The 11,030-nt window shown below is 34.9% G+C and overlaps 3 protein-coding genes and 2 long non-coding RNA genes across 7 annotated transcripts; 3 read left to right on the top strand and 2 right to left on the bottom strand.

Moving 5' to 3' along the window:
• Nucleotides 1-381: 381 nt before the first annotated feature.
• LOC105202529 (39S ribosomal protein L38, mitochondrial) lies at nucleotides 382-1,983 on the top strand. Its single transcript, XM_011171103.3, has 2 exons — nucleotides 382-1,736; nucleotides 1,835-1,983. The coding sequence occupies exon 1, from the start codon at nucleotides 509-511 to the stop codon at nucleotides 1,715-1,717; it is 1,209 nt and encodes a 402-aa protein (XP_011169405.1). The 5' UTR covers nucleotides 382-508; the 3' UTR covers nucleotides 1,718-1,736; nucleotides 1,835-1,983.
• Nucleotides 1,675-5,093, bottom strand: LOC105204064. The gene is made up of 8 exons (XM_039458297.1): nucleotides 5,000-5,093; nucleotides 4,312-4,511; nucleotides 4,114-4,218; nucleotides 3,733-3,897; nucleotides 3,305-3,553; nucleotides 2,690-3,069; nucleotides 2,281-2,558; nucleotides 1,675-2,168 (listed from the first exon to the last, which is right to left on the bottom strand). The coding sequence occupies exons 1-8, from the start codon at nucleotides 5,091-5,093 to the stop codon at nucleotides 1,900-1,902; spliced, it is 1,740 nt and encodes a 579-aa protein (XP_039314231.1). The 3' UTR covers nucleotides 1,675-1,899.
• On the top strand, nucleotides 2,005-6,647 carry LOC113003249. 2 transcript variants are annotated; one of them, XR_003268356.2, is made up of 5 exons: nucleotides 2,005-2,177; nucleotides 2,703-3,060; nucleotides 3,230-5,841; nucleotides 6,190-6,301; nucleotides 6,523-6,647. It is a non-coding gene; the product is annotated as an uncharacterized LOC113003249 (long non-coding RNA). The 2 variants fall into 2 exon arrangements; XR_003268355.2 differs by having other exon boundaries at nucleotides 2,703-3,082.
• LOC105202537 (locomotion-related protein Hikaru genki) lies at nucleotides 5,361-10,849 on the bottom strand. The gene is made up of 10 exons (XM_011171110.3): nucleotides 10,616-10,849; nucleotides 9,878-9,966; nucleotides 9,286-9,448; nucleotides 8,517-8,690; nucleotides 7,990-8,124; nucleotides 7,370-7,513; nucleotides 7,087-7,299; nucleotides 6,539-6,742; nucleotides 6,206-6,294; nucleotides 5,361-5,854 (listed from the first exon to the last, which is right to left on the bottom strand). The coding sequence occupies exons 1-10, from the start codon at nucleotides 10,707-10,709 to the stop codon at nucleotides 5,738-5,740; spliced, it is 1,422 nt and encodes a 473-aa protein (XP_011169412.2). The 5' UTR covers nucleotides 10,710-10,849; the 3' UTR covers nucleotides 5,361-5,737.
• On the top strand, nucleotides 9,311-10,857 carry LOC120359696. 2 transcript variants are annotated; one of them, XR_005576468.1, is made up of 3 exons: nucleotides 9,311-9,450; nucleotides 9,771-10,318; nucleotides 10,575-10,857. It is a non-coding gene; the product is annotated as an uncharacterized LOC120359696 (long non-coding RNA). The 2 variants fall into 2 exon arrangements; XR_005576467.1 differs by having other exon boundaries at nucleotides 9,771-10,857.
• The last annotated feature ends 173 nt before the right edge of the window (nucleotides 10,858-11,030 follow it).

Genomic DNA, 11,030 nt, shown 5'->3' with positions numbered 1-11,030 from the left:
TTTTCAACTTTTACACATATATTATAACATCTTTAGAAAGTATATAATTATTTACTAAAAAAGTTTTATATAAATGTTATAACTTATAAAAAATAAGTAAAATATAAGCTATAAAACTTATTATAATTTTTGAAGCAAAAGAAATTCACAGAACAAAATTGAATCGTGTGTACAAAGTACAAAATTAATTATTTAAATTAATTTTGTAAATCTTAAAATATTATTTTTTTTTTATTTTAATTTATAAAAGATATTACATTAATAAATATTTAAAGAAAAATAAATATTGCTGTTGAGATCAAAATCAAAACGTTCATTAATCGAAAATTAATCGATATAAAATATCGATTAATCGAGAAATATCGCTCTAGTCTCGAGATCTCTGCTTCATCTTTTCTAACCTGCCGCTTCGGTCCAACATAACCTTCGTCGGCGCTGATAAATAACAGAATGTATTGCTGAGTGTTTTGTCCGAGTCAAGCACGAGTGTACATATGTTTGTCGCGACATGTCTGTCAAGCTCTTACGTTATCTCGCCAGTGATCTTCTTATTCCGCGCGGTCAGCATGTCCGTCACGGCCACCGGTTGCGGGGGAAACCACCAACGCTCGCCCGTAACTTGCGGCAGCGCCTCGAGGAGCTCAACCGTAAAGACCCGACATTGCATTTCAAGGTGAACATCGGCTTCCCGGTGACCACCGTCTCCAGGCGCTCGCTAACGAGTGTCTGGGCGAACGAGATCGTGGCACGCAAGAACAACACCGAGCTGGAGAGATTGTCGCGCAACAAGAAGCTTTTGGTGGATCTGCAGACGGTGAGAGAAGACTGGTTGCGAATCGATGGAATCTCTCACGTTCACAGACTAGCGCAGCACTATGGCATTTATAACAATCTGTATCGAGACGCCTACTTTATGCCGACAGTCCCGTTGAACGTGAGCTACGAGCTACCTGACGACAAACTGGTAAGGGTGTACACCGGTAACGTGATCAAGCCGAGTGAAGCTTCCAAGACGCCTGACGTCACGTACGACGCGGAGGATGGGTCACTGTGGACCTTGATAATGAGCACGCCCGACGGTAACTTGACTAGCCGCTACAACGAGTACTGTCACTGGCTCGTCGGCAATATTCCTGAAAATAATTTGAAGAAGGGAGAGGAACTGATGGATTATCTGCAACCAATAGCACCGTACGGCATCGGCTACTGCAGATACATCTTCGTTCTTTACAAACAGGAGCATCGCATAGATTTCTCAGAGTACAAAAAAGCCAAACCCTGCTTGAATCTGGAGGAGCGTAACTGGAGAACGCTGGAATTTTACAGGAAGTATCAGGATCAACTGACACCCGCCGGTTTAGCATTCTTCCAGTCGGACTGGGAACCATCGCTCAAGGAATTTTATTACAATACGTTAAAAATGGAAGTACCAATATTCCGATACAATTTCCCTGAACCATACATAAAGAAACAAACATGGTTTCCCAAGAAGGAACCCTTCAATATTTATCTAGACAAATATCGTGATCCCAAAGAAATAAGAAAAGAGTTTTTGTTAAGGAAGTTGAAGAAGGTTCATCCCTTCAATGGGCCAGAGCCACCAAGGAAATTCCCATTGGCTCATCCCTACGATAAGTACATACCTTCCTGGCTGAAATTCGAGATGATAAAGAAGAGGCTGGGATACGGTCGCGTTAACGACCTTAATGAATACTAGATTAAATACTAATTGATAAGTAAATATAGCAGCATATTGTACAATAAATAAAAGTTGTTTTCAAACGTTGCATTTTATTGCGATAAATCCTGATGTCATAAGCTATTCCGGTTTCAGGTGTGCCTCTAGAATCTGCCTGCTGTGATATTTGATGTCTGCCCGTGTCGGAACAGTGACGTCGATCATTTCGTGTTCGACGAATAACCCTGTAAAATCAAACGGCTTGTGTAGAGAGAGTCGATAAAATTATTTATAGACCAAAAAAAGGAAAAAAAAGACAATTTACCAATCGATTCCTCTTCACCGGTCCTAAATATCAAATTGGAATTATAATTCGATACATAGGTGTGATACAGATTTCGGGCTTCGTCCTCCTTCTGCCCGAGATCGAAGTTGCTCAACCCAAAGAGAATGTTTACTTTTCGGCTGATCTTCGACAGCAATACCAAAACTGAAATCGGTAAATAATGTCAAATTGTTATTCTTATCGGTAACTTAACGTTTTAGGGAACAGAGAAAGATTTAAATTTATATTTAATAAGTAATACTTGTTTTTTTTTTACCATCAGTATCTATTCCTTCGATCTCTGCCATGTCGTGTTCGTTCAATTCTTCTCTGTCATTAATTGCGTACTCTTTCTTATTCTTGTCTAACTTCTTTGGTGTGTGTATCACTTTGACGCTAGGTTTGATAGGAACCAACATCATGTTCATACTTTGTAAGGCCGCTTTGATATGCGTGAGCAGTTCGCTATGATCTCTTATCTGTTCCTTAAGATCCTTCTCACGTTTCTTCTCGATTTCAATTTGTTCCAATATATCTTGCGCACCATTCTTATATCTGAAATTTTCGAATTATCATTTGTACTTGAGAGATAAAATATATAAGCCTATTAGTAAAATATCAATAATTAGTTGTATTGTCTGATATATGCTTAATACTTCTTTATATCTCGTGGTAAAACTATTTACTGTTCTGTTGCAGTTTTCGTGGAATGCTTGAGACCTTCGAGAACTTGTAAAGCCTGATTCTTTTTGCTCAATAAAACGTCGCGGTTTTTTATATTGACGTCTAATCGCATTAGCAAAGCTGCTTTATGCTCGGATTGATCTTCAAGTCTGCGATAGCAAGAAGGAAACATTTTGCAAACGATTATCGATCTTGAACATAAACCGATGAGAAAATTATATACGGAAATCAAAATAGAATACCTTGACAGCAAGTCATGATACGAACGTACGAGTAGAGCTTCTTTCACTTCAGTACAAATATCTTCCAAACGTACTAATTGATTTTCTAATATTTTGTTGGCGGACACATCGATATCTTTTTTTATGAAAAGGTGAACGCTCTGAAAATTACAAGTAAGACAATCTCTTTATCGTAAAAGTCATTACTAAGAAATAGATATTTTAAAACTTTGTCTAGAAACGTTCTGTAAATTACGCGTATATTACGTGGTATAAATTTTTTAATTAACTTGAATATTTGTTATTAAAATTTTATTGCAGATATTATTCTCACAAACATCTTTTTCACAATTTTTACACGAGGAGGATCTAAGCAGTTCGATCTTATCTACTCACCTCAACGCGCACCAATGATTGTGCATAAGCCCACAAATCCTTTACTTGGGCATCTACAGTACTCAACATTTGTTCTCTAATTTTCATGTTACGCCAAACGACTCGGGACATTCGTTTATACTTCTGTCTAATATCGTCAAGATTTTCCGCCGCCAGTTGACCCATCACCGTTACTTTTAACATCGCTTTGCATTGAGAATATTGGTCTTCTTTCAAAATGTTCAACAAAGTATCGAAAAATATCGTGTCCTACATAGATTTTGTAGGAATAAGAACGATACATAAAAGGTTTTTGAATTATTAGATTGTTTTGATTATTAGATTGATTTACGTTTTGTTACTTTACAGTGATACATATTACGAAAATAGAGATACTATTTTCGGAATATGTGTCACTGTATTTAATAATGCGACAGTTAAAAATTTACTTTTTTCAGGATGTTCAGCATCGACCAATACGTAGAATGTATATCTTTCGCCGCATTATGTTTCGCGATGGATCGCTGTAATTGCGCTACTAACCGTTGCTGCTCGCAATTCGATAGATACTCGCTTTGCTCTTCGAGTTCGGTTGAAAGAACGTTGTACTCCAGCTTGTCATCAAACGAGCATATCTTTACTCTATTGCTCAAAGTTAACGCAAAACATGTACACGAATCTTAATATTACATACTGAGTACATAAGGAGGACGTTATAATATTACAATATATTGATACACGTTTTAATGAGTTTATATAATCTTATATATAAAAAATTATATATGCTTAAATACGAAATACTTTTATATCGCATAAAGATCAGGTTCTACCTGTAATTCGATACCTCGCTTCAATGCTCTTTTTTTTTCGTAGTAGAGCTTGTCCAAGAGTCGACGTTTCAAATTGCAATCTTGATATATTGCCGTATAAATTTCCTACGAAGCAAGATTTCTGTATTACACTGCATTCCAGAATTACAGAATTTTTTTTTTTTTTTTAATTCAAAGGCAATGTTGGTTTATTCTTACGGATGGTGTCAGGCGATTGAACGCCAAGTAAAATCTTCTGTAATCAGCCAGCACTCTGAGGACATTCGGTTTACCATCATCGCGAAGGTCATTGACAATTTCACGATGTCTCTTAATATCTACTTCTAGGGATGTGACCTTTCTTGATACTATTGATTTCAGTCTCGTCGCTTGCGATAACTGTAGCTTCTTATCAAGTGCTAGATATATTACAGCAATCAGGTATTTATAGAATCTATATTCTTTACTTGAGCTACTTTAAAAAGAGTTGCATCTCATAAATGTGGTAAGGGATTCTTGCGCAATATTTTATTTTATCTAAAAAATTCTATTCTAGCTATTGCATTTCTCGCATTATTTCAAAAAGAATTGTATCTCATAAATGTTGGAAGGGATTCTTGCACAATATTTTATCTTAGCTAAAAAAAATTCTATTTTAGTTATTGCAATAGAAACAGTAACGTCACAATTACATATTGCGACGTTAATTTTGTAAAAACGATTCTCTAATATTGTACATTTCATATAATTTATTTTAAATGTAAAATGGCTATAATCTTATAATGTTAATGTTCTAAATACCTATCTATTACTCTGTCTGGTTAAATTAAAAGTAGAACGAGTAGAGTATGTCCCGATTTGTATAGAGGACAAATAATTGATTAATTAATTTTAAACAATGCTTAACTGTGCAGCTTTAAAATTCCACGATATCGACTTATTTTGTCCCTGATGAGCCATCTCTGCACTTGTATTTCTTTAGGAGTTTTCGTACGACCCATTTCCCTGTTCCTTGATCTTTGATGGATTGCGGCATCGAGTATTAAGTCACATCACACGCAAGCGAGGAAACTGTCATTGACTGTCATTAGGCGATTAATTACGCGCTGCATTCCATTTTATTGTGGCAACGAGAGTGGTAACTATGTCAGCTTCTTAATACTTTAATACTCGTTTAACATCTACCCAGTAGCAGAAAGAAACGACATCGCGCTTACACATTAAAAATAAGTGGAAATGATCGTGAAAAAATATTTATTAAGAGCGTGTTAAGAAAAAGGGATTTGTTTTTATTAAAATCGTTGTACGTCTGGAAGAGAATTATAAACAAAATACTGGTCGTTTCATGTTCTACATTTAACGCAAATTGCTCCTTCCAGGAGAGAAGGGTGATCTACTGATTATTTGTCGATTTGTTCGATATATCGTAACTCTAACTATATTCATCGCTTGATATTAACTTTACGTAACGTATCTACCCTTTGAAACAAAGTGTGTGCCTGACGCGAGTTTCCACGTCTCTCTTAGTATTGATGCACGTTTGCTACCCGTATAATGAATATCGAATGTTCTTTGTCATGTAAGATAAAATAGCACGGCAGTCCGTGAGAGGCTCTCAGGAGTGTTCAACAATCCGTTTTTGCTCTTACACCTCTTTGTAAGATCGACAAGGTGGTGGCGGTGCGCTCCAAATGCCATTTTCCCGACAGGATGGCTTTTTTACTGGTTCCAAGGGAGTCACATAGCCAGGTGAGCACGTTACCTGTTTCATAAATTTTAGAATTGCCTTTCAACACATATGTAATTTTAGAAATTGATTTAATCAAGAGAATACACAATCATATTATTAAGAGTCAACGCAATTTGGCATTGATGTATAATTAAATTTATTATTTAAAAAAATGAACGTCGATATATTTCGACACTTGATCGAGTTCTGTGTCTATGTTTTTTGAACAAATTTTATTTTGCACATGACCAACTCATGTCGACTCTTAATGGTATAATTGTATTTACTTGCTTTGTATCCTCAATTCATTGTATATTTCAATTTAATCATTACTTGTATTTTAATCTTTATTTCGTTTATCACTGTAGATGAAAATTTATTCACCTGTATGTTGTCTCCCGGTTTGTACCAAAACTTGAGAGGCGCTATTCGGCCATGAGGAGGATCACCTGGATAAGGGCATCTTACTTTACCTGAAATGTATCACAATTGATTAATTTGTTATTTGAAAATCTTGATTTCAAAAAGGATTGCATAGAAAAATTAATACTGCAATGAATTAATTCTTTTAGTGCTATTATTTTTTTGTGAAATTTTATGAGATTAAAGTGGCTCAATTCTTCCACGCTGATTAATGTCAGCATTTGACAAGTTAGAATAAATTATTACATAGAAAAAGTATATATTGTTAAACTTGTTAGTTGTACAGACACTCACATACGGGCGGATCATGAGTCCAAGTGCCGTTTTCGGTGCATATGGTGGCCGCTTCTCCTATCAGTTGGTGACCCGGTTGACAGGCGAATCGCACTAAAGCGCCAACTTTGTACGTTCGACCATGATTCTGTTTCTTGTTAGAATATCGCGGTTGCTCCACAATACGCCCGCTTCGTGGTGTTTCCGGTGTAGGACAAGTAATCTCTGCAAACGTTAGCCTTTGTTAATTACAGCATTATTTCTGTTAACATTATAATTGATTTTACAAGAATCTGTTTTCTAAAGATTATATTTTAACAGTTAAATAAAATGAAGAAAAGAAGTGTAAAGAAAATTTTAGTCAAGAGAATTTTGCATCGACTGATTCAAATGTTTAGAAACGTTGAGTTTTTCACATAGAATGAACTATTTAAATTTTAAAGAATTCTTTAGATAGTTTAATATTTTTAACATTTCTAGACATTTAAATCAGTAAAGCTTGAAATTTTTTTTTATTAAACTACTTAAAAAAGTTCTTTAAAATAGAATTGTCCGAAAATGATTATTACTTTGACAAGTCGGCATAGATCCGTTCCACTTGCCATCCCCTTCGCATGTTATACTTTGCGAGCCTAAAAGTTTGTATCCCCACATGCAAGTGAAGACAGCTTTCTCGCCATAGGTGTTATTGTGCTCATTTAATTCCAACAGCGCGTTGTTTCGGATATTTATCTCCGGACATTTGATCTTTTCACAACGCGGTACCTCCGTCGACCATTTGCCTGCAAAGACACAATTTTCTTATTATTAATTATTTTCTACCTATTTACAGAAGCAAGCGTTACTTCGTACCGTTGTACTGGCACGTGATACTGGAAGCACCTTCCAATCTGTATCCTACTGGACAGTCGAAAACAGCACTGTGTCCCATTCGGCTACCCTCGATGCGACTTATTAACGGCGGCTCCGGAACATCCAGTACCGGGCATTGAACATCTACAAGTTTATTAAAGTTATAAAATAGTTGAGAAATTATATAGAAAATATTTTGTATTTATGTTACCAGTCCTTGTTAAAATTTTTGTGTTGAATTTTGAAAATACATAAATGTTAATTTAACATAATATGATTATGTTATTTGCATATTTTATATTAAAATAAGTTTCCATGATTTGTCTCTAAATTGTTAGAATGTAAAAAAACATTTATTATTTTAATTTATTATAGTTTATTGTGTTAATTGTTTTACATAATATTTGTATTACTTTATCATATTCATATTGTGTTAAATATTGATCTTGTATTAAATTAACACAAAAATTTGAGTGGGCTCTTGGGGCATGCAAAATTTAACATTTTTCCAATTATATTGGTTGTTGCTGAATGCGATCAATACACTTATTGTTAGTCTAACAGTAATGCAAGATTTATTCATATTATTCTACAATGCAATTCTATTTGGTAGGTCGTACCTGTGACACGAACTCGTATAGAATTGCTTAATCCTTTCGGTGTGGTGCATGTGTATACTCCAGAATCCTGAGGTTTAGCATAGTATATCGATAAGCGATATTTCCAATCTCTTTCCCGTGCAGCAATCGCCCATCCTATGGAAGAAAACGTTAGTATCAAGTTAAAACTAATATATTCTATTTAATATTCATAATAAGCAAAAAATTATATTCTTGTTTATACATAATTTAACCTTTTATAAAAAATTTTATAATATTAAATTTCAGCAAAATATTAATATTTATATTTCAATATTATAAATCTAAACAGCACAATATGATTGTTTTGCTAATAATTGTATTAATAATTTTTAATTCTGGAAAATATTACTATTTTCTATCCAATATTTTTTTCTCTCAACTCATGAAAATTATTATTGAATAATAAAAATATATTTTTCTTGGTGAGGCTGGTGAAATTTCTTCATGTAAGTCGATTAACATCACTGTGTCTGTTTAATACTATATAATCTCATTTCAATATTTACCTGTCAGATATTTACGGAACGTTGAAGTCCACGTCCATTCGGGATTGCCTAACTTCCTAGCGAAGAGACATTCTAGATGTAAGATACTTCCTGGATAAACAGCGAGTGCACCGGTCGGCTCCACTACAGCCGAACCAGCGGGTAGACCGAAGACGATAGTTGGCGGTACATCTTCTGTTCATCCTCATACAATGAGGATCAAAATTAGAAACGGATTTATCAACAACTTCTCATACAACGCAAAAAATCAGAGAACGTCAAAAGATATCAGAGATATCCTAATCATCTTAATTTTCAAACAGCCATACATTCTGAATAATTCGAATAGAATAGTTACTTGGTAGAAAAAGTTTAATGAAATTTGAATAAGTATGTAATAAAATTGTAACGAGAAATTATTAATACTTAATGTACAAGTAAGAAAATTTGAATGAAATTGCAGTTATCGTAATAACAAATTAAAAACAAAATTGCAACGAAAAAGCGCAGATAAGTATTCCATAATGACGAATTAATATTTTATCGAAACTAATAAATTTTGGATAAAATTTTGACGAAATTACTGGTCAAAATATTTCAAAATGAATATAAAGTTCAACAAAATGTTATCGAAATTTTATCAAAGTTTTATTAAAATTTTGTTTAATTTTTTTCAGGAATATCTATTGTATTCTATAATGTAAAATATTTTATAATGCATTCTAGACATTTGCGTTGTATGAATCTCAAATACAAATATGTAAGACATCGTCGTGACACATCATCGTACCAGTGTAATTGGAGATCGCCGTGGTGGGCACGCAATAAGGTGTCTTTCCATCCCACGTTCCGTCGCGGCAGTGCAGTAAAGAATCGCCGATGAACTTATATTTACCTATTTCTCGACATCTCACCATGAGCCGTTCATTATTAGGCACACCTATCATGTCTACCTGTAACGTATATATATTCTCATTCTCTAAAATATTCGAAGATATTATTGAAAAATAATAAGAAAGCTTCCGAATTTCCAATTTATATTTTTTAGCTTCATGTTTTCTTGTATTTTATTTTAAAGTTTCTTGGCTCTAAATTATATAAAGCTGTACAGTCTGCAATGATAAATTTAAAAGATTTAATTTTATATTGTAAAAATAATATAGATATATCTTCTTTACTGATTATCCTTTTCGATGACTGAGTAGTCTGACAAAAATATAATTAATTAAATGCAAATAATTAATTATTAAAATTATATTAAATTTGTGATTTCAGATGAGAAAATCTTCGCAATAGACTTGTTTTGTTGGCACATATAAATAACAAAAATGGCTGTACCGGTCGAAAGCAGATCTTATAATACATAAAAACAAAATACTTACAGATATAGTGAAATGTTTATAGGTGACGATAAGAAGAGGATGAAGGCCCTTCAATACGCAAATGCCTTCCAGTCCTAAATTCTCGGTATCTGTAAATACACATAGCAAATGTTTAGAATATTCGAAACTGTACCTTTTACTTCGCGCACGCTCGCTTACACCCTCGCAACAGCGTCCGAAGATTGATCACTTGTTTTATAGCAGCTTGCACGATGAACGCCGAAATAGAAATCGATCCGACTCGATCGCGTGGCATACACAATAGAATCGGTTGCGCTATATATCGCATTCACGAGCCATGACGTGAGGGGTTGCACGTGCTTCCCCTTGAACGTTGCTCAAGGGTAACTTGAGTCTTAATGAACAGAAAGTTGCGACTCTTACATAAAAATAATTAAAATAGAAATTAATAGCATCTGAAAATTTTGAGTTTATAAAAAGGTAAACAGTACGTGATTTTTGAAATTAAAAACCGATTTGTAAAATCTTTTGTATTTTCTTTCGCACACCTTTTTTTTTACACGCAACATATTGTGAAAAATTCTAAGAAAAGATGACTTAATATTTCTGAAAAGGGTTTTAAATATTTTAATTTCTATAAAGTTCTAAGACAAGTTTTTATCAGGATTGTTATGATTTATTTAAAAATATTCTTTATCAATCCTGCCTGTTTTTTAAAAGTAAATTTTGGTTGCAGGACCCAGACAGTGACACATATATCCTACGATATGCACGCACCTATGCACTTGATATTCAACGTGAGGAGAAGCAATGTTATCGCTATCGCGGCGACACGTGCACGCGTCCTTCCTGAACGGTCGTCGCACGGCATGTTGCTGGTGTCCTGGCAGTTCGCGGTCACGCAGGACCATGATTAACGACGACGAGAGACGCTAACGCAGCGTGGTAGCGAAGCGGATGCGTGATCGCGCGTCGCCGATCGGTTCCAGCTGCCGTCTCGCGATTCCGCTCATTATCTTGGCACAGAACGGAAGGTACCCTCGATCTCGTCTCACCGAGCGATAATTATCACACCCTACAATCAGATGCGGGAGCGTGCGACGATACGCTAGCAACAACGTCGATACTAAACATCCATAATCGGCGGGGGTGGCTCGAGACTCGCTATCCGAGGGATGCGCATGCGGCCACC

This window comes from Solenopsis invicta, chromosome 16 (genome assembly GCF_016802725.1).
Source record: "Solenopsis invicta isolate M01_SB chromosome 16, UNIL_Sinv_3.0, whole genome shotgun sequence".
Classification (NCBI taxonomy): Eukaryota; Metazoa; Arthropoda; class Insecta; order Hymenoptera; family Formicidae; genus Solenopsis; species Solenopsis invicta.
This window is presented reverse-complemented; position numbering and strand designations above follow the sequence as displayed.